General features: G+C 38.8%; 3 protein-coding genes and 1 non-coding gene across 4 annotated transcripts; all 4 read left to right on the top strand.

The window, feature by feature from the left end:
• Position 1: 1 nt before the first annotated feature.
• On the top strand, positions 2 to 12,026 carry LOC136264546 (DNA replication licensing factor mcm4-like). The gene is made up of 23 exons (XM_066059317.1): positions 2 to 105; positions 404 to 665; positions 844 to 925; positions 1,329 to 1,526; positions 2,483 to 2,662; positions 3,989 to 4,043; positions 4,104 to 4,175; positions 4,624 to 4,794; positions 4,962 to 5,046; positions 5,132 to 5,293; positions 5,636 to 5,727; positions 6,081 to 6,183; positions 6,603 to 6,663; positions 6,722 to 6,837; positions 6,890 to 6,983; positions 7,041 to 7,195; positions 7,245 to 7,362; positions 7,941 to 8,040; positions 8,789 to 8,894; positions 9,027 to 9,071; positions 9,118 to 9,196; positions 9,248 to 9,379; positions 11,849 to 12,026. The coding sequence occupies exons 1-23, from the start codon at positions 57 to 59 to the stop codon at positions 11,939 to 11,941; spliced, it is 2,610 nt and encodes an 869-aa protein (XP_065915389.1). The 5' UTR covers positions 2 to 56; the 3' UTR covers positions 11,942 to 12,026.
• On the top strand, positions 7,804 to 7,889 carry Trnai-uau (transfer RNA isoleucine (anticodon UAU)). The gene is given in 2 exon segments: positions 7,804 to 7,841; positions 7,854 to 7,889. It is a non-coding gene; the product is annotated as a tRNA-Ile (tRNA).
• Positions 12,027 to 16,270: 4,244 nt separating the features above from the next.
• LOC136264938 (stAR-related lipid transfer protein 5-like) lies at positions 16,271 to 16,918 on the top strand. The gene has a single exon (XM_066059704.1). It carries the CDS (start codon positions 16,271 to 16,273, stop codon positions 16,916 to 16,918), a length of 648 nt encoding a protein of 215 aa, XP_065915776.1.
• A 3,392-nt stretch (positions 16,919 to 20,310) lies between these two features.
• Positions 20,311 to 20,958, top strand: LOC136264937 (stAR-related lipid transfer protein 5-like). Its single transcript, XM_066059703.1, has one exon. It carries the CDS (start codon positions 20,311 to 20,313, stop codon positions 20,956 to 20,958), a length of 648 nt encoding a protein of 215 aa, XP_065915775.1.
• The last annotated feature ends 730 nt before the right edge of the window (positions 20,959 to 21,688 follow it).

Below are 21,688 nucleotides of genomic sequence, written 5' to 3'. Positions count from 1 at the left end.
AATTGTCGCACGTGATATTTCGCGGGAGAAACACGTTGTTTTCGCGCGGAGAAGAGATGAGTGGTTCACAGAGAAGAAAGCGTCTTTCAGAACAAGCTCAGTCTCGTGAGTACTCGTGAGTACCTAACCAACATTTGCACTCTTTGGATTGTGTTTGCAGCTTGTCACGATGTCACACGTATAATCAATTCAGCCTGTGTTTTAGAGGTCGATGTAGGCACGAATACTTGATTATTATGGGCGCAAATACTCGGCACAAGGGAGCAGTTAGCACTTTCAATTACCACCTAAGGGACTAAGTATTGAATATTGTTGTACACTCCATACTCCAATTTTTTGCTCACACACACACACACACACACACACAACCATTCGTTTATGTGGTTTTTGTTTGTTCATCCAGCTCCATCAGGAAATGATTTGTTTTCATCACCCCCTCACCAAAATGGTGATGTGCCAGGTGCCACTATCCGAACATCTGATGTCACGTCACCTCGGCCAGTCAGTGAGAGTAGTGACCACATCTCTTCTCCACACGGTGGAGAAAATCTTTTCTCCTCTCCACCTCATCCATTACCCACAAGTGAGATGGACATGGGCAGTTCTCCCCTACACTACGGGACCCCTAGCTCTAGGACCGGCACTCCTGGATCACGAGCTGGAAGGTATGCATATTCTCAATAATACGTACAGATTTTTGAATTGTTGGCCACTAAAATTGTGTTCTTAATGATTAGGATTATGAATCTGGTAGTCTTTTTGTTAGAAACACAAAACAAACCTTGAAGCTGTTTGTACAGTACAGATACCTCTATGTAGCCACTTAAAGGCTTATTTCTGCAGGCATACTCCTGTTAGACCTCGGCATGATGTCAGAAGTGACCGGAGAATGAGACAAGTGAATATTGCCCCCACTGACCCACCTGTAAGTTACTAACTGATGAAGTAGTAGTAGTATGCACTGGATCTTTTCACATGTGTATACACACTGCTGTTAGTTTGTGTGTGTGTGTGTGTGTGTGTGTGTGTGTACATGTGTGTGTGTACATGTGTGTGTGTACATGTGTGTGTGTGTGTACATGTGTGTGTGTGTGTGTGTGTGTACATGTATGTGTACGCGCATGTGTGTGTGTTCATGTTATTGTATGTTTTTATGCATGTATTCAAATGTAGTATGTATGTACACATCATATACAAGTGTCATGCATATACATATCGTTACTCAAGTGCAACTATTATGATCAGTGCACCATTATGTGCTACAATATTAGTGATGGATACATCATGTATATATACATTTGAAGCTGTGATATTGTTTCTGGTTACAGACGGATCCTACTAGTGTGACAAGCAGTGAGGTACAGCCTCAGGCACACTTGGTGGTATGGGGGACAGACGTCAATGTGGTGGAGACGAAGGAGAAGTTCAAAGACTTTCTCAAGTACTTCATGGATGATTTGGAGAAGGAAGGGGAGGAGGAGCCAATGGGTGGGGCTGAACCTTACTACATGGTCCGACTGGATGAGGTGGGTGATCTCTTGTGGGTGGGGCTGTGTACTTGTAGCTGTGTGTTTGTGTATGTACAAGCGTGTGTGTGTGTGTGTGTGTGTGTGTGTGTACGACTGCATGACTGTGAGACTACGTGCTTATGTGTATAGCTGTGTGCACACGCTTATGTGTATAGCTGTGTGCACACGCTTATGTGTATAGCTGTGTGCACACACTTATGTGTATAGCTGTGTGCACACGCTTATGTGTATAGCTGTGTGCACACGCTTATGTGTATAGCTGTGTGCACACGCTTATGTGTATAGCTGTGTGCACACGGGTGCATAGCTATGCAGTACACCAGATGCTTTACTAATAAGGCCTCCCTTTTACTATAGAAATGTGTTACATGTTTTAAAATTAACAGAATTAGTCCTAAGTTAACACCTTTAGTCTTTGAAAACCTAACCTATTGATTAACGAACTTCAAAGTGAATACTTGTGCATTGTAAGATACTGTACAACTTTTCTTTAGTGATATACAGAAGTACACACAGGTAGCCAGGGACACCGTGGGACCAACCTAGAGTGGTGTCCTGATTTTCCAGTCATTAATGTTGTTTGGGTCCTTAACAAGTGTCTAAATTGTGTATAGTGCTTTCATTATTGAATGTTCATATCAACAGATTATACTGCCATAGAATTCATATGAAATGTATGATTGTAGTGCTTGTACATTTTATTAGCAGTGATTGAATGAGACTGTAGATGTCTCACCAAGGCTCAGCTATCCATTAGCAAGGATAGTGGCTTGAAAGCTAGGTCTTTTATTTCTTTTGCTCCAAGAACCAGAAACAAAAACACACATGGATACACTTGTGACGACCACACTGCACAAATCAGATAAAATCGCAAGCAATATATTATATTCCTTGTATCAATCACATTGCTACAAACAAACCACTATTACTCTTTATTATATCTTGTGTTCTAGGTGAACACCCTGGAGGATCCATTCCTCACTGTTAACTGTGATCACTTACATCGCTACAACCAGGAGTTGTACACTCAACTGGTACACTATCCTCAGGAGGTCATCCCGGCATTTGATGCTGCCACCAATGAACTATTTCAATTACTCTACCCTGATACCTGTCTGGATCACCAGATCCAGGTGAAGTTATGTATCAGTATGTATTGGATGTATGGAAAATGCTGGCTGGCTTGTCACTACCTATTTAAAATAAGTGTTTCTCAAAATTGCACAATTTAAGAGATTCTCTGTGGATGAGAATTAGGTCAATAGAATAATTGGGGCGAGCCTGAGCGAGTCCCACAATTGCAGTACTCGATTCGACCGTACGATCGTCGCGTTCCCAAACGTTTACCGAAGGAACACGGAAAGTCCCACACTGTTAGTAGTCCATTGGACCGTACGATCGTCGCGTTCCCAAACGTTTACCGAAGGAACACGGAAAGTCCCACACTGTTAGTAGTCCATTGGACCGTACGATCGTCGCGTTCCCAAACGTTTACGCAAAGAACACGGTAATACATATGGCATGGTTAGCAATGTGGAAAGCGAAGAAGCTAGAGCAAAAAGGCTCAGGTGAAGAAGAGAGTGTGATAGACCTGAAGAGAGAGGAAGACCGCGGACACAAGGTTTGTGTTCAGTAGTATGCCAGCTGATCGCCCAATGTGACACTGGAACAGAAAAGAAAACTAAATGATAAATTAAGATGTTGCCTGTGCTTTAAATAAAATTAGAGCAGCAGTATTTTAACAGCTCTCTCCTTGGTGCATCCCATGCTAAAATCCAATTATGCATGCAAAGGCTTCAGTAAATTACCACCTTTAAAAGTAAAGGGGTTGTTGATATGTTTCTGATCAACGATGTAGAGGTGCTTATAATATCTTTGCTGAGAGCTGTGCTATCACCTTATGCCATAGATAATATATACCTCAGGACGCCTTCTTATGCCAAGAGTAAATACTTTGCTCTTGCTTCTGCTTGCCATAGTACACTAAGCAAGATTGCCAAATTTTGGTAATCAGCATGGTTTTATTGTTATCTGAAAAAGAAAATATTGCGGTTTGATACACACTTATCAATCATACTCAAAATTAGCTACAATTACTGTATAAAGTGTTTTAATCATGTAGCTCATTTGCTCTCCATCATTGCTACTACCACAGACTCATCAAATCTGAAGGACGAGGAAGCATGTAACTCCACATACTCACGATGTGGACAGCACTGAAAAATTCAAACATACGAAACATTTCTTAACATAATATATTCCTTATCTAGGAAAAGTTCTGACATACCATAAAGAATGATGTAATTGTAGCATTGTAGCTCTACAAATAATTATTATGGAGCTTCGGACTCGATGAGCTCCTGATAATACACATAACTCATCGTCTCAGGCTCGCCCCATCATGCTTTTAGCATCTGTCTAGTGTGTATATATTAATAGGTATGTGATGTGTGTATTAGGTGAGGCCATACAATGTTGAGAAGACAAAGAACATGAGGATGTTAGACCCTGATGGTGAGGGGTATTGTGTGTTTTTAGTGATATTAGTGATGTGCGTATTTGTCTTCCTATTAGATATTGATAAGTTGATAACCATCGGAGGAATGGTGATACGTTTAACACCACTGGTCCCTGAAATGAGAGAAGGTGTGTACGTGTGTACATGTATCTGAGTGTGCACGTGTGTGTGTGTGTGTGTGTGTGTGTGTGTGTGTGTGTGTGTGTGTGTGTGTGTGTGTGTGTGTGTGTGTGTGTGTGTGTGTGTGTGTGTGTGTGTGTGTGTGTGTGTGTGTGTGTGTGTGTGTGTGTGTGTGTGTGTGTGTGTGTGTGTGTGTGTGTGTGTGTGTGTGTGTGTGTGTGTGTGTGTGTGTGTGTGTGTGTGTGTGTGTGTGTGTGTGTGTGTGTGTGTGTGTGTGTGTGTGTGTGTGTGTGTGTGCATCTGAGTGCATACATGTCTGTCTGTCTGTTCCTTTGTAGTACACATGTGTGTGCAAGGATACTTTGCACATACGTACATAATACAACTGTATGCGTGTGAAGGGTTATTTCTATATGCAATCTTGTTCTGTTGTTATAATGACATTCTATTTTCCAGCATTCTTTGAGTGTGCAGTTTGTCATTCCACGATGACAGTGGAGATTGATAGAGGTCGGATAGCAGAGCCTACAGTGTGTGCAAATTGTAGTGCTAAATACACTATGACACTTATACACAACCGTTCTTCCTTCACTGACAAACAGATGGTAAAACTACAAGAGTCACCCGGTACGTCCTACGTATTTGTGTGTAGTGTAAGTGTGTGTGTACGTGTGTGTGTGTGTGTGTGTGTGTGTGTGTGTGTGTGTGTGTGTGTGTGTGTGTGTGTGTGTGTGTGTGTGTGTGTGTGTGTGTTGCATACTAAATACACAATATTATACACACTGTTACTATAGATGACATGCCAGCTGGCCAGACTCCACACACAGTCACGCTATATGCACATCATGATCTAGTGGACTCTGTACAACCAGGTGACAGGTGAGGTGTAGCTTATGTATAATCTGGCTTATTTCATTATGTGGGTCGTAAGTACTTTCCATTTTTATTGTCATTCTGTTCCCAGGGTGATGGTGACAGGTATATACCGTGCTATGCCACTGAGGGTGAACCCTCGTCATCGTAATGTCAAGTCAGTATACAGGACATACATTGATGTCATCCATTATCGGAAGGCTGACTACAAGAAGTTGAGGGAACGTGATGAAGATGGTGATGAGGAAGAAGTGTAAGTCATTTACAAATGATGTATAAATTTGTATCATTCATGTTTCCTCGACAACACCTAATATGAAGATATCACATATATAATAAGCCACACCCTCAACCAATCTGCATTTTCCACCAATATGCAATACATCAGTGTAGCTCCCAGATTCCTATTTATACCATTTGCATACATGCAGAATTCTATTGATACTATAAGTGTGTGTTCTATTAGAGTATTTGAACCAAATACTCTAAAAAGAAACACCTAGTGGTCTAAACTCAACTTATGGTATATGCAAGTACTGCATATAAACCATGTAGTATTTGATGAGCTAAACATTATTTGTTATCTTACACATAGCATGCAAAAGGCATTTACTGCTGAGAGAAGAGAACAGTTAAAGCAACTATCACAGATGCCTGACATTTACGAGAGACTGGCCAGAGCTCTAGGTATGTGTTTATATGTGTGTAGTATCGTAAATATGCTAGGGTGCATATGATTTTGGATTTATGAATCGTGGCAAGAGTTACATAATTATCTCTTGATTGTAGTGTGTACTACTTTACTTATGCTAATCTGTCGTGACATTGTTGTAGACTTCAAAGGCCAATTTTTGCGGTGTAGGACCAATTAAAACATTAAGCATGCTCTTCTGGCACAGACATGGATGTAACAATTGCAGTAGTTAAAAGTTGTGTCAGTCTTAGTAAAATGTTCTTTCCCACTTTGGCCGTTACAGACCATACAGGTCCATTATCCACAATTAGTGTACATGTGTGTGATAGAAACTTTATCATCATAGCTCCCAGTATTTATGAGAATGATGACATCAAGAAGGGAATCTTGTTACAACTGTTTGGAGGAACAAGGAAAGATTTCCAGCAAAGTGGTCGTGGATCCTTCAGGTAAATAAATTGTATGTGTAACTCCTGAATTACTACAGTGGGAACTCCATTATCTGAGATAGCTGTGTGACAGCTAGCCCAGACAAAACATTGTGTTCATTTAAACAATTTTGTGTACAGCTTATTATTACTCTAAAAGAACATACAGGTATACATTGTTACAATGGTCAACAAAATGTAGCAGCACAGAATATACTAAGGTGTTGACATATTCAAGTTGTAATGATATACAATTGTAAAAGTGGAATCTGTATAATAGTGTATCATGTTTACAGCTAGCTATAGACCCCTATTTGTGCTATTTAATTAAATAAAAATCTCTGATGCTTGTGTCAGAGCCAACTTTTATTTCACAATTTGAGAGTCCCTTCAAATCTTTTCTACTTGACGTTCATTCACTAATACTATATCACATGTAGAGCTGATATTAACATCTTGCTATGTGGTGACCCAGGAACAAGTAAATCTCAACTACTACAGGTACACTGCACAGTGTGCGCACATGCTGTGAAGTACTGTACATTGTCATCTCTTTCAGTATGTGTATGGACTGATGCCTCGAGGTCAGTACACTTCTGGTAAAGGATCTTCAGCAGTCGGACTGACAGCTTACATCACAAAGGACCCTGAGACTAGACAACTTGTATTGCAAACGTGAGTACAAATATCATGGTCATGATGATGATATAATCTTGGCCTCACACAGTGGAGCTCTTGTGCTCAGTGATAATGGCATATGTTGTATTGATGAGTTTGACAAAATGAATGACAATACTAGAGCTATCCTCCATGAAGTGATGGTAAGAAATTGTTGTGGTGGTGCTGTTCGTTGTTTAAAGTTACCTTTATCATTTTAGGAGCAGCAGACATTGTCTTTGGCAAAGGCAGGAATTATTTGCCAGTTGAATGCTCGTACTTCAATACTGGCAGCAGCTAACCCCAGAATGTCATGCTGGGATCCTAAACTAACCACTGTAGAGAACATCCAGTTACCCCACACCCTGCTCTCTAGGTAGTGTTCTAAGCCTGTGTATTGGAGTCCTTGATGATTTTGATTTTAGGTTTGATCTCATATTTCTGATGCTTGATCCACAAGATGAGCAATTCGATCGTCGTCTGGCACGACATCTTGTCTCCCTCTACCATCACAGTCAAAAAGATGAAGAAGAGGAAGAACTGGTGAGGAGTAAAAGTAACTAATCTAGAAGGTAGTATGCACCCACTGTAACTACAGTTTCTATTAGAGAAGACAATGACCAACTGCTTTATTAGAATGTTCACTCAAATTATTGTTGAACTAATATGCTAAGTATCATACGAGAAACCATCGATTGACTGAGATGTACTTTTAATATATCTCCCATCCCAAGGAAACCTGAAGTCTCAATTTATTATTGTTCCAACCAGTAAAAAAAAAAACAATTCCAGACAAGAGTGGGAATTCATGGAAATTCACCCGAGTGTACCCTCACTAATCTTTCTTGAATGGATCCAGTTTTGTGCCTTTATAGTTGGGTAATTGAGTACATGTGTCAAATTTTCATAATGGTAGTATGTGTACACTATGCAGTATACATTATAGTGTATGTAAGGCAATGCAGAGAGTGTGTTACTAACAATTCCCCAGTAGCCCAGTTGGTTAGAGCGTCGTACTTATAAGCAAGTAAGAGATGCGAAGGTCGGGAGTTCGATCCTCCCCTGGGGAATCGAGTTTTTTTTTGTTGTCATTTTTAAAACTATTGTACTGTTTTGTGTAGGGCTTGGAAATCTTGCGTGACTACATTGCATTTGCAAGGACCTACATCCATCCTAAATTATCAGAAGAAGCAGGACAAGCTTTAGTGCAGGCATATGTTGGTATGTGTAATGTGTGCCTGTTGTATTGGAGAACGGATAGTTTTAAAAGCTTCTCAACAATTTTATAGAAAAAATGTATTATAAGTTTAATGTACCCATGGCCAGTACCATTTTGTTACTTTGAGACATTATTACACTGTGTCTATAGCTAGTTGTATGTGTGACCTAATTTTAGAAAACTATCAGAATTCAATTTATTTGTTCTTTGTTGTCACCCACCAGTGAGGTGATAAAAACTTGTGTAAGTTTTTTTCTGGAACTTGCATTTTTACCCATAAATGTGTTTTATTACAAAAGTACTATTGTGTGTAGATCAATGGTTTTCCCAAATTTGGTTACATATGTGCTTTGCATGCCATGAGAAAAAATCAAGACAGCTAACAAAATTTGCTGGCTTGTACAGAAACTACAGTGAACCCTCAGTTATTTGACCCTTGTCTATCTGTGCCCTCATTTATCCGAAATTGGAAATGATTATTCCATTAGAATATTTTGAGTACAAGTGTATGTTCTATTAGAGTATTTCAACAGAGCTCTATATAAATGTATAAGCTTCAGTTATCTGAACAATTCACTTATCTGAACACTTTTACCATTATCTGAGACACATTGGGGTTTGGATAACAACTGAGGGTCTACTGTAGCTTTATTCCACTGTTGTCTGGTTATATTCCAAAGTGTAGAATTATTGATGCGTTATACTCTAATACAGCAATCAGAATATATTATTTTTGTGTACTGTTTAAAGATATGAGGAAGCTTGGAAGTGAAACAGGTACTAGGGGAGCAGTTACAGCATTTCCACGGCAACTTGAATCTCTTATTAGACTGGCTGAAGCTCATGCTAAGATGAGGTAACTATATCATTGATCATGTTGTTGATTTGAAATATGACATTGATTTCTTCCATCATGTTAGTCTCCATTACATCACTGTGATGTATAGTGTTGCATCAGTAACTTTTGATCTTGACATTATTACTGTAGGTTATCACAGAGTGTTGATGTCGTTGATGTTGAAGAAGCCAAGAGGTGTTTGTACCATACATAATTTTTACGTTGTTACTGTTTCCCACAGGCTACACAGGGAGGCTCTCAAACAAGCAGCAACTGACCCCAGAACTGGTATCATTGATATCTCCATCTTAACTACAGGGGTATGGCTATACTGTTCTACAACACACTAACAATGGTGGGCTGTTTTGTAGGTCAGTAGTTCTGAACGTATGCGTCGTCAAGCACTGGCTAAGGAAATTCAAAAACTGTTACAAGGAAAGGCAGGTGGCACAGGATTAAAACGGGATGCACTGTTTGAACAGATCAGATCCCAATCACAAGTGGTAAGCAATCTTTGTAACTAGGATTAGATAATATATATATATATATATATATCTTTTGACTCATTTTGCACTTTCACCAGCAACTGTATGGAGCGTCAGTAGTATTTTCACATTACACAAACACACAAACATGAAACACTTTTAACTGGTCACTTCAATGCTCAACCATTAACACTTTTGAGCAATGTGTGTATACACACAATAGGCTTTAATGCCCTTAAGGTCTAGGCTTCATCAAGCTAATACCATATGTATAAGTAAAAATGAAAACTTTAAAACTACGGCAGGGACAATGTAGCTCCCCAATAAACAGTACTGAAACAAGCTGGATTGGAGTAGTGCGACACTGCGTAATGTCTAGTTACTGTAAAACAATAAGAAGTGAATATTCCTACTGTGCTATGAAGATTTATTGCAATGCACAGTAAGGATATTTGCTTCTTATTATAATTGTACATTACAGACCATTCCGATCCAGCTTGTTTCAGTACTTTTATTGGGATGCTACGTTGCCCCTGCTTGAATTTAAAATTTATTTTTACTTAATTGTTTGTGAACATTTTTGTAAATTCATGACCACTAATACCCTCTATTATACTTATCACTATTCTAGTTTTAATCATATTCATGAGTTCATTAGTGAGGTCATCATCTGCTGTGATCATGAATCTAATATTTTATTCATAGAAGCACACAAGGGCTGACCACTTACATTCCAGCTGTGCCTATATAGTATTGGTACAGACCAGACTAATATTGGTTGCAGTGTCCTAGTTAACAGTAGTCTAGCTTTGCACATACCATTCTACTAGCAGTCCATTTCCTGGTGGCAGGTGTAATCTCATTTACAACAAATAGGCTGAGCTTCAAGTGTCTTCCAATATGTTGGTGCAATAACATTGTGTAATGACATGTACACTTAGAGATGAAAGCCGTACTATGGTCACTATGGTAAGGAGGATAAAAGTAAATGACAATAGCACACGTATTGTATGGCTATCTATATGCTAAAGGTTTCTTTTTAAGTGAATTTGAAACATTTCTGTGAAAGAAGTAGTGTCCCCTTTCTGCTATGCTTAACTGAATGTATCAGTTAGGTAGTAGAAATTTCTGTTGAATACATTTAAAAACAATTTGTAGCAACTTGAAGAAAACGTTTCGGGGCACTTTCAGGCTTGCAACTATACTGTTGTGTCATTGTGAGGGGAAATTGAGGCAGGTTTTTATCATGGGCCATGCCCAAACCTTTGTCCTCCCTACTATAGTCAGTTTACGTTCACCTGAGCCCCCACCAAAAATAGTAATATCAAGGGGTGGATACATGTAACATGTTCACTCCCAATGGTAATAAGTATGTTTTCATGTTGTAAACATGTTTGCATGCCTGAATCATCCATCCATACCGATATTTTTAAAGCCTCATATCTCACTTTCTCTTTCCTGTATCAAAGCGCTTTTTTGATAAACAATTCTGGCATTTAAAGGGCTTCATAGTGCTACTAAACATTTGGGCAGCTAGTAACAAAAAAAATGAGGGCTCAGGTGATCACCAACTGTCTATATAATTATAATACTATCATACTGTATAATTACATCATGATGTAGATGGTGTTGCCTTAGAAGAATGCTTCAGTAGTTACAGCATGTACTGTACAGCACATGTAACGGCAAACACATTAAGCTTAACCCTTAAACCCGCATAGAATTTATCGGAAATGCGTGTTTACACAATATGGGCATGCATGGTGACACTAGGTGGGCTAACTTAATTTTTACAGCCTACAAACACACATAGATTAAAAGTGTGTTCACTGGGCTACTTGGAGAAGGTTTAGTGAACACTGTAACTACAGTGGCTTGTTATGAAGCAATGAACAGTGACGAGCGGTGTCCTTGTGTTTCAGAAATCTTGCCACGTGTTTAATTTTGATTGTGGGTTTACTCACATGAGTCATATATGGCCTGATGGAGAATTTCACAACGGATCGAATGGAAGTTGTTGCAAGGTGATAGGAGCAACTACCATCGAGTTATCGACCATTTTATAAACGTATGTAAAGGGTTTACGTACTTCCTTACTGAAAAGTTATTTTAACAGCTAGTTTTGGCCTCACCATTTAGCGTTAGGGTAAAACCCTAGGTATTATTTTAATCCTTGTTACATCACAAGTAAAATGATGTAAACTTCAAAGCCATAGGATGGGTGCTTCGAAAGTTACAGCGCTTTGTGCAAGGTATGCGTATTTATTAAGTTTAAATCCAGTTTTCTGAATTATGTGGCTTTAAGAGTTAATTAAAGCATCGGCAATTATTTTATATTTTGTGCAGTGACTTGGACAGAACACTGTCAGTACTATTTTAATTTCAAAAATCTGTTCAGATTTATACAAATATTATAGATCCCAAACTGTGCTACACATCCATTCATTGTTAAAGCTAATATGTACTCACAAAATGCTTTGTTCACAGGGAGTTACCCAGCAGCAGTTTGATGAAGCACTCAGGATACTGCAGGATGATGATTTCCTGACAGTATCCGGACAGACTATCAGGATCAACTGATGACAAGCATATAATATACTATACATGACATGTGTTTATCACTGTATACATGTTATTTTATTATGTCATATTGTGTATATGTTGTGTCGTGGTCAAGGACTGTATGTATGATGAGAGTAGAAATTTGACATACTAATAGTTACATTGATCATAGAAGGTTAACATTAACAGTATTGTGACATATTTGTTGTGGCCAATATCACCAGCAGGGATTTTGTTTGCAATGTAGTTAATACTATGTGCATGGAATGAGTGACAACAGCAGTACTTTTGATCAAAGTGCATGGCTGCATGCATGCAAAGTGAGAGGTATTTGTCAAACTGAATGCGTAGGTATTCCATCAATTTAGCTTCAGACTCTATTATTTTGGTAGAGGATGTACTGTACATGTGGGTAAGCTGCATATTGATGGGCATGCCACAGGGATTGCAAGATATCCAAACAGTTGAGATGCAAACTAAGGCATGACATTGATATACTCTCTGAATAGACCAGATAATATGCATGGTCAGAGCAGCCTCTGGCCAATTAAATTGAGTTGGGCATGCACCTATGCATGGCCACAGTTTCTGGCAGCATGCATAGCAAGCTCTTGCTAGAGGGATCTGGGGAATGCCCCCTCCCCCTAATTAATAATTATTTCAGTGCTGCAGTCTGCTTGACACTAATAAATGTGACCGGATTCGCGAAAAGGAGTCTTCCACACACATCCAACTCTATGAATTTGGAAGACCATAACTTAGTTGTCAAAAGCACATACAAACTTCAAGATTTCTCCAGCAATTAACCTATGTGGGTTCTCACTACAGCCCAAATTTCAAGCCAATAGCATATTGTAATCTGAAGTTATTAATCGTAAAAATTGGTATATTGGATGTGTGGAAGACCCCTTTTTGCAAATCCGGTCACAAATGGTATTTGCAGTGTTAATCTATAAAATACGTACCAAACTAAATCTCATGTAGGACAATTTTTTAGAGTATAAATTTTCCTGAGGGAACATACGATGAAATAATTATTGTGTATACAATCTACACATGTAAATTAGTCTCCCCCCTTTACCCACAAGAAATCTGATCCTAGATCCTGCATTATTAGAGATTATACATGCAACTTTGCTTCCCAAAATACATTTGAACACAGAGCGAGACAGATAGTATAGCTGCACTCTTCATTTAATTCTTTGTAGTAAAAAGGGTATAGCTATGAATAATTTTAAATTCATGAAAGGAAAATATAGCTAGTATAAGTTTCAGAATTAATGTTGCCTGGACATTTGTCTGTGGCACCACAATGCTCAGATATTTTTACACCTTTTTAGCTTGTTGCCTGGCAGTCTTTTGTGGCAGTTGAAGTCTGTTGAGATGCATAAGCGGATATAGGAGACACTGTGGGGGGAGGGGATTGAAGAAGTTTTAGGATAAATAGCTGGAGTGTTTATTCCACTAAAAGAAAAATAATGGAACTTTAGTACACTGCATATAACTTTGGTTGGTATAGCTTTCTATAACAGTATAGTTGGATACCTTCTTTCCTAGGTTTGAATTTGACATTTTCATAGTTATATTTAACAAAGTGCAAACTGTAGTGTTTAGTAAGGCAAAAAGCAAATCCATATTATAACTAAAACTTAATCTATAACTAAAATACAACAGAATATTTTACTAAAACTAAAAAGAAATGGAAAAGATTACTAAAACTATAACTAAAAGATTTTCTTATGTACAACTAAAACTATAACTAAAACGTTATTAGAAATGTTACTACAACTAAAATAACACAGAGAATATAGCTAAACACAACTAAAATACTAAATCAATAACTAAAAGGAATTAAGAAACATTACTATATCTAAAACTAAAATTATTGACGAAACTGATTATGATTATAACTAAAACTAAAAGTCCTTACTAAAACAACACTAGTGCAAAGAGAGAAAACCATCAATGATTACTTTGTACAATGTAAATTAAATCATGCATGCATGTAAGTCCTTGGTACGATCCTCAGATTGCGCATGGAAAGGATCCATAATTATACAGGTAATAGTTGTATCATGTACCCGAGTGATTTGCCTGATATGTACACCCAAGCATGCAAGGGCCGTCAGGCCCGAGAGCGTGGGTGTACGTATCAGGCAAATTACGAGGGCATGTGATACAACTGATGTACCATGCCAGGGTGATTAATCACCCAAACCAATACAAGACCGACCACTGAATTCATTATGTAGACGAACTACGTCTTTAGAAATTTGATTATGGATTGAATTGGCTTACCATTCTGCCTCAAGATATGTACCCTGAAATTTGCCTTTGAAGTTAGGTGGCTTCATGGTACATTAGACAATTAGTTCACATTAGTCGGATCCAACCATGCACTCCTCACAATTTCTAGTCAAAATATCCTCTTGGAGGCATGGTTGGTGGCATCATCTAAACATTTTCTAATGGATTTGGTTCAGAGAATTTCCAATGGGGGCTGGCAACTATGTAACAATCGCAACTTTTGATTGCTTTAATTCTATTCCATGCTGCATGTAAGTAAATTATGGACAGAGTCTAATGGACATGTCAATTCCAGAATTGCACTGAACACAATGGACTTGCGAGTTGATATCAGGGCAATATAATAATGAAGATATCAGAATGGGTTTTGAGATGCCAAGATGTTGGTAACTATTATATACTATATAGCCTAGAAAATTAACCTATCTGAGCTGGATAAAAGTTGTTTTTTGATAGTAAGTGTATATATTATTGTTAAATTATCAATTGGTTGATAAATTATTACTGAGTAATGCCTGCTCTATTGGAGTATCTCAAATATTCTTTACCGTGTAGCTTCAGCCTATAACTCCATGTAATAGTTAAATCATTGTCTTCTATTTGCCCATTGTGGGCCGAGATAATAGTGGCTAAGCTGGACAGGGACATAGGTAACTAGCCAGACATTAGAAGATATCAAGCTTTCTCACAAGGCCCTATAATATAGTGGTAAGTATTCATGATCAAATTAGCTATTTAGAATAATGACTATATTAGTGTGCCAATGTAGGGGGGCCTGGGAGCATGCCCCCCCCCAGGAAATTTTTGAAATTAGGCCCTCTAAAACTGAGATGAATCTGAGAATGTTTTAAGCAGTTTTTTCAGTGGAATTTCATATTAATATCAATAAATTTCACTTTCCATTAATTCAAGACTGATTGCAGTATGCATTGAGTAGCTAGCTATATCATGCATGCATGATAGACTTTCCTTTGTAGTTACCAAGCATTTTGATATAGTTAGCTATATACCATAATGCATCAGCTCCTCTTATATAGCCATGCTCTAATCAGCTAAATTTGTGAAGCGGAAACATGTATAGCTAAGTAGTAGTAGTAGTGGTGGTGTTGAACATAAATGAGATCACAGTATGCCCATGCATGCTCCTTAGCATAGTGACACCTTGTCAGCTTTACCAAATAAAGTGTACTGAAAAGCAGAAGAATGCAGTGAAGCACAAAGCAGGGCAGCTAGTATTGGCTAATCCTTAGCAAAGTGCAACTATATTTGCATTCATGGGTTTAAATTTCCTTAATTTACTGTTGTGATAGTCAACTTATTTCTAGATCCATGCATCTGCTGCATGGGTTATGAAGACTGATCTATAGCTAGCTAGCACGGGCCATAACCTACAGCATGGGGCCATATCAGAAGCATAGATCCTGTAAAGGATCTAAGCCAGGTAACTGATACAGTTTTAACTATATAGCTATAGCCAGATGCCTTAGCTGTGAGACCGTATAGATCACCAAAAGACTACAGCTTGCTAAATGGCTGAGCTAGCTACATATTATACTAAAGCTGATAACTGTAACCAATTAAATCAACAAACACTTTTTGATCATTTTAAACTATAAAAAACCTCTTATAGCCTGGCATAGTGAAAAACACTGCTAATTATCTGAATACTGAAAACTGATAAAACCCACAATTAAATCTTTTGTAACTGGAGATGCAACCCACAATCGAAACCTGTTTTTGGAAGAACTCTTGAGGAAAAGGAAGCTATATTCTCCAATAATAGAGGACCCCCGGTCGTCCTGTATATGAGCTAGCTACTGAAAAGTTACTTGTCTCGAGTCTACAGAGTTTCTACCCGTATGCATGTGCACCCTTCGAGCGAGAAATAAAAAATAAATAAGGCTAGAAAATTAGCTATAAAAATCAACGCTATGTCCTACCTCGAGGTCCTACAGTACTCTGTACGATAACACATTGCGCGCTTAAAGTATTGTTCACGCACGCGCGTATTTAAATTAATTATTTTAAGTCACATGCACTATGGCAGAAGGCGACTCGTCCCCGGATTACTGGCAGATGATCTGTGACCATCGCGATAAGATCCTGGCCTTTATAAAAGAGACAGACTGGACTGAAGTGAAGAACAAGGATGGGATCAGAATTACGTACAAAGATACGGGTCAGGGGAGAATGTTCCACATAGAAACTGAACTGAACGTTCCGCCAGCTACGGCCAGGCGATACTTCACTCCAGGACCACAAGGATTGCGCGATAAATTCGCAAGGAAAAACATCAAAGATTTTAAGGTCGTACATGAAGCAGACAAGTACATTATTGCCCACGAAATATTTGCGGGAAATATGATTGTTTCAGATCGAGACATGGTGTGTGTGTATGGTGGTGAAGACCAGTGTGATATTGGTGCCTACATGGTCCATTCAAGTGTTGAACATCCTGACTGTCCCCCACAGCCTAAACCTGTACGAGCAACCAAACACATAGCGGGACAAATGCTCTTGCGAGTAGATGGAGACCCGAACAAGTGTGTCTTCCACGGAGTGGCTCTTGTGGACATGGGAGGAATGATGCCAGCATCAATGGTGCAGTCTTTTCAACCAAAGAAGATGTTTGAAAATGCTACTCAACTGAAACAAGCTATTGCTAACAAATTTCACGAGGCAAACTGATCCTTGCATGGACTCAGCAGCCAAATTGTTTAACATACCGTATATTTATAAATAAAGAAATACCATTATAGTCTGAGGGGGAATATTTCTGAGGTTCAGCAATGTAAAAATTTTCCGGTATGGATTTAAAATCTTCGAATCTGCAAATAATTTTCTTTTAGCTATATGATAAATGCATAGCTCCGCTACTGTATGGGTAGACAGTTGGTAGCTTTGCATGATTATCAGGACAGGCTTATCACCCATGTTGAAATAGTCTGGATGGAAGTGAGATTTTGAAGAGTTTGAGTAACATTTCTATTGGGAGAGTATCTACATTTCCTGCATGTATACAATCACACTGTTTATAAGGTTTTCCTCTGCTGCTAAAACTGTTGATTCGAGTTTATGTGTATAGTTTATCAGTCCTGAAAATAGTCTGTTAGTTTATACCCATGCAGTGTGTTTGGTGTGTGAAATTCAATTTAGGGGGTGCTCCAAAATTTTAGTATGTGCTATCTGGAGAGCTGGTGGAAGCTATATGCTACAAGTGCAATTGTATTATGTGCATGGACAATGAAAAGATGAAAAGAGCATGCAAGAAAGGAAGAACTACAGTATAATCTCTTCTAGGAATCAACAAGAGTGGGTATAAAAATCATATTCAAAACCACTATATGAAAGGCCACTAAGACCGAAATACAATCTACTATATATACTTTAATATAAGGAATGAAGACCATGTATACTAATAGTGTGTATGTTGAAAAAGAAGCTATAGATTCTTTTTGACCCATGTATGCATTAGCTGCTATCTTGTCATTGTGCCAAACGTCCTGCCGTATACTTTTATGTACCATGAATCACATGAAATTTGAATGCTATACTCTGAGAATAACTTTTTAGTTAAATATGTAATCTCAGTTGTAGCCACAAACTTGATACTTGGGTTGATATACTTTCTTGTACTATATACAATGATAGCTATAGTGAAATTTAATAAAGCTAACGGAGCTACAATGTTTGTGGGCTGCACCCTTACTTTATCAAGCTCCACATTTTCCTATTTTAACTTGCATGCTTTAGAACAAACAAAAGTGACTGTTGCTACCCTTTATATGTGACGTGGTCTGCGAAAAGGGGTCTTATAATTATAGCCTTTCCAAATTGTCAAGTTTGACTAATCATAACTCCTCTTGTTTTCAACCTGTCACCTTCATATTACACCAAGCCATAGTGCTACATTAGGGGTATAAGGGGACCAAACTTCAGGGTGCATTATACCACATCCACAAGTCAAGGTACAGGTTGGATTTTACAAAACCGATCCAAATCGCACATCAGGAAAAATCAAACTAACACCACCAGTGGATAGCCACACTATCGTACTACTAGTTTTGACCCTCAGTACTACTCAAACTACTCGAGGCTGGTTTTAACAGACGTCTTTTCTGGGTGGTGTGGAGTGCTCAAATGGCGGTTTCAGACCTTGTGAAGGACCTGGCTTGGCAAGAATCAATGGTTTACTGGTGGACAGCCTTATAATGTTGGCCAGACGTTTTCTCTGTTGATTTTGCTACATATCAGCCACTAAGGAGCCAGCACAGCCCTGTAATCTCGTGTCTGGACTCCAATCGTGGTCTGCCTCCATCATGTTTTTAGGTCTATCTCTTGCCCTACCCGCCACCCCCTACCCTCCACCCCTTTGTGAGCACTCGTGATACTACTTCGCTCGTCCAACTGCTCAGATTTTCTATCTTTTTTGGCGGAAAACTCTACAGCTACAAGTACTGGACGTGGCCCGATAGGTAAGCTTAACAGATTGATGCCGGCATCTTCTGTGTAAATTTTATACGCGTGCTTGCTGGCCTTGGAGAGTTATGCTGGCTTCAATTCTTTAAAACCGTTTTATCTCGAAACTTCTAATGTGCGATTTGGATCGTTTTTCCAAAATCCAGTCACATATCCCTATATTAATTAGACTTGAAATATATAATTGACTCCCTTAATTTGTAACTCAAATTTTAGTTCCAACTTTGAGATCATCTGCCATATCCAGTTATAAAATCCGGACTGTATATATATAACTAAGACTTTATATATAGCTTTGTTATTTAGTAGCTTAGCAAGCATGCATGCAACTTCTGGTAAAAAAGGTGCCCAGCAAAGGCCTGCATGCAACTGCATAATTATCAGGAACAGAGATCAGTTAACTGGAAGTCTTTTTAAAAACACCCTCAGGAGAAATAAACCTGCAAATTGCATGTTCAGCTGGTTGGTGAACATCGTGCTGACATGCACGCAGTAATGCATTATGTGGCAACATTGCAGAAAAAGTGTCAATAATTTAAGCTAGCTATAGCTACCTACTGTAGTTATAGAGTTAACATTAATATGCATATAATACATATTATAGTGCTGTCATGATCATGTCTTTATGGACTTCTGTCGGCATGCTACAGTCTTGTTGTGTAACTCTGCATGCAGCTACCTGCAGGTCTGAGGGGATATTATTACTTATCAATACTGTGAAAACTTCAAAAATGAAGATCATACACAGATATAGCTAACTACAAAGCCCATAGTAATAGTTTCATAATGATAATCTGAAAGATTCTGCTGTGCAATGTGGTGCATTTGACAATCAATGTGGTGTGGCAAAGAGTTTCATGATCTTGGTGATGACATTAAGAAGGAGTACTTGTAGGTGTTTGTATTGCCGCATGCAGAACAATATCCAGTTAATCTGAACATGTGGCTTGATCTGGTTTGCAGTTGATATTGTGATGTCTGGGAGTGAAACTCTGGAGTATGTAGAGGGATGTTCTGTTTTAGGATGTTATAGGACATGCTAAAACTAAACTGGTCCCTACATGATTCAAGTGATTCCCATTATAACTCATTTAGCATCTCCATAACACTGGTATGTATACTCTCCTTTTACATATCTAGCAGCACGTCTTTGCACTTTCTCCAACATTTATTAGGTGTGGACTCGCCCTGATCTAGACCATAATACTGCCAACTCCTATACATTAGGTGTGAGTCTCACTCTTTGGCTATGGCAATTGAGCATGCAGCGACCACTACCAGAAATCATGGAGCTGCATTTGAGTCTAGTCCACATTGCTGGTAATGTTTGAGGTCTCACTCCTGAAATTGTTGAGAAGTTGGCATCTCTGGTGGTGGCATCATACAGTAGATAGTATATTCTACGTACGTACTATCCATGGTGGCATGTGCATACTCAAGTTTAGGGGAGTCAGAGAGATTTCAGGAAAGTGTACTTTTAGTCTGTGCACTGGTTTTCGCGGATAGACTGGGTCCACCAATGAACCACTTGGCCATCTATAAATTTAAGGTGTCACGTGAGTGCCGTACCACGCCCCAGTACTCCAAAGGTCACGTGCACAATGGCGGAAGGATTGTCCACTGATTACTGGCAGATGATATGCGACCATCGCGATAAAGTACTGGCCCTTATAAAAGAGACGGACTGGATGGAAGTGAAGAACAAGGCCGGGGTTATTATTAGGTACAGAGACACCGATCAAGGGAGAATGCTCTATGTAGAAGCTGAACTGAACATTCCGCCAGCTACCGCCAGGCGATACGTGACCCCAGGAGGATTACGTGACAAATTCTTAAAAAAGAAACCAATTAAAGAGCTCAAAGTTATACAACAGGCAGACAAATACATTCTTGCCTATGAAGTGATTCACGGTGCTTTGCTTGGGATTATTTCTGAACGAGACGTAGTTTCCGTGTACGGTGGTGAAGATGAGTGTGATTTTGGTGCCTACATGATGGGTCCAAGCATTGAGCATCCTGATTACCCTCCTCAGAGCGTACCAGTACGAGCGGTCAAGCACATATCGGGACAACTGTTCATGCGTGTAGATGGAGATCCGAACAAGTGTGTCTTACATTCAGTGCGTCTTGTCGACTTGGGTGGAATGGTGCCAGTGTCTGTAATACAGTCTTATCAACCAAAAATGGCATTGGATAGTATGAATGAACTGAAGCAAGCTATTGCTAACAAATTTCATGAGAAAAATTGATCTGGCAGTATTGGACTAGTTACGTAGTTAATTTTATCACATGTCAGCTGGTGCAAATAGCATACATGTGTGGGAATGTGTGATTGACAGAGGTGATTCTAAGGGCCTACCAGTGACTTACACTGGATATAAATGTACAAAATATATGTATGCAAAAATAATCAGTTAACGTTATATTAAACTATGGATATAATATGGGATATATACAGGAGTACATTGAGGGCAAAAGTGCATGACAAAGGAACTACAGTGGGACCTCAGTTATCTGGACCCCACTTATCCGGAATTTTGGTTTACTGAATTACGGAATGACTGCTCTATTTACTATTAGAGCAGTGACTGCTCTATTTACTATTAGAGCAGTGACTGTTCTACTAGGGTAGTTGATAATTTTTAAAAAGTTCATGCTATTTTAAGGTTATTTGCACACAGTTTCAGAGATACGGACTTTTCAGACTTATGGACCGCCCCTGGTTGGGTTTGGATAACTGAGGTTCCACTGTACTGTTTAAAAAATTGATTCCATAGATAACTATCTCATTAGAAGTCTTGATAAATCTGCTGTACCAAAAAGTCTTGGTATAATTGGTAATAGTTCATGATGCTAATGGTGGAGCTGTCATGTGCATGGTGGAGTTTACCTGCAGGTCAGATAGAAAAAATGTTATTTATTGCCATCTTGTGTGTATATACATCAGTGGTAGAATCCCAAAGTTTCATTAGTCTTGTC

This window comes from Dysidea avara, chromosome 8 (assembly GCF_963678975.1).
Source record: "Dysidea avara chromosome 8, odDysAvar1.4, whole genome shotgun sequence".
Lineage (NCBI taxonomy): Eukaryota > Metazoa > Porifera > Demospongiae > Dictyoceratida > Dysideidae > Dysidea > Dysidea avara.
The sequence above is the reverse complement of the archived record's forward strand: the minus strand, read 5'-3'. Positions and strand labels throughout refer to the sequence as shown.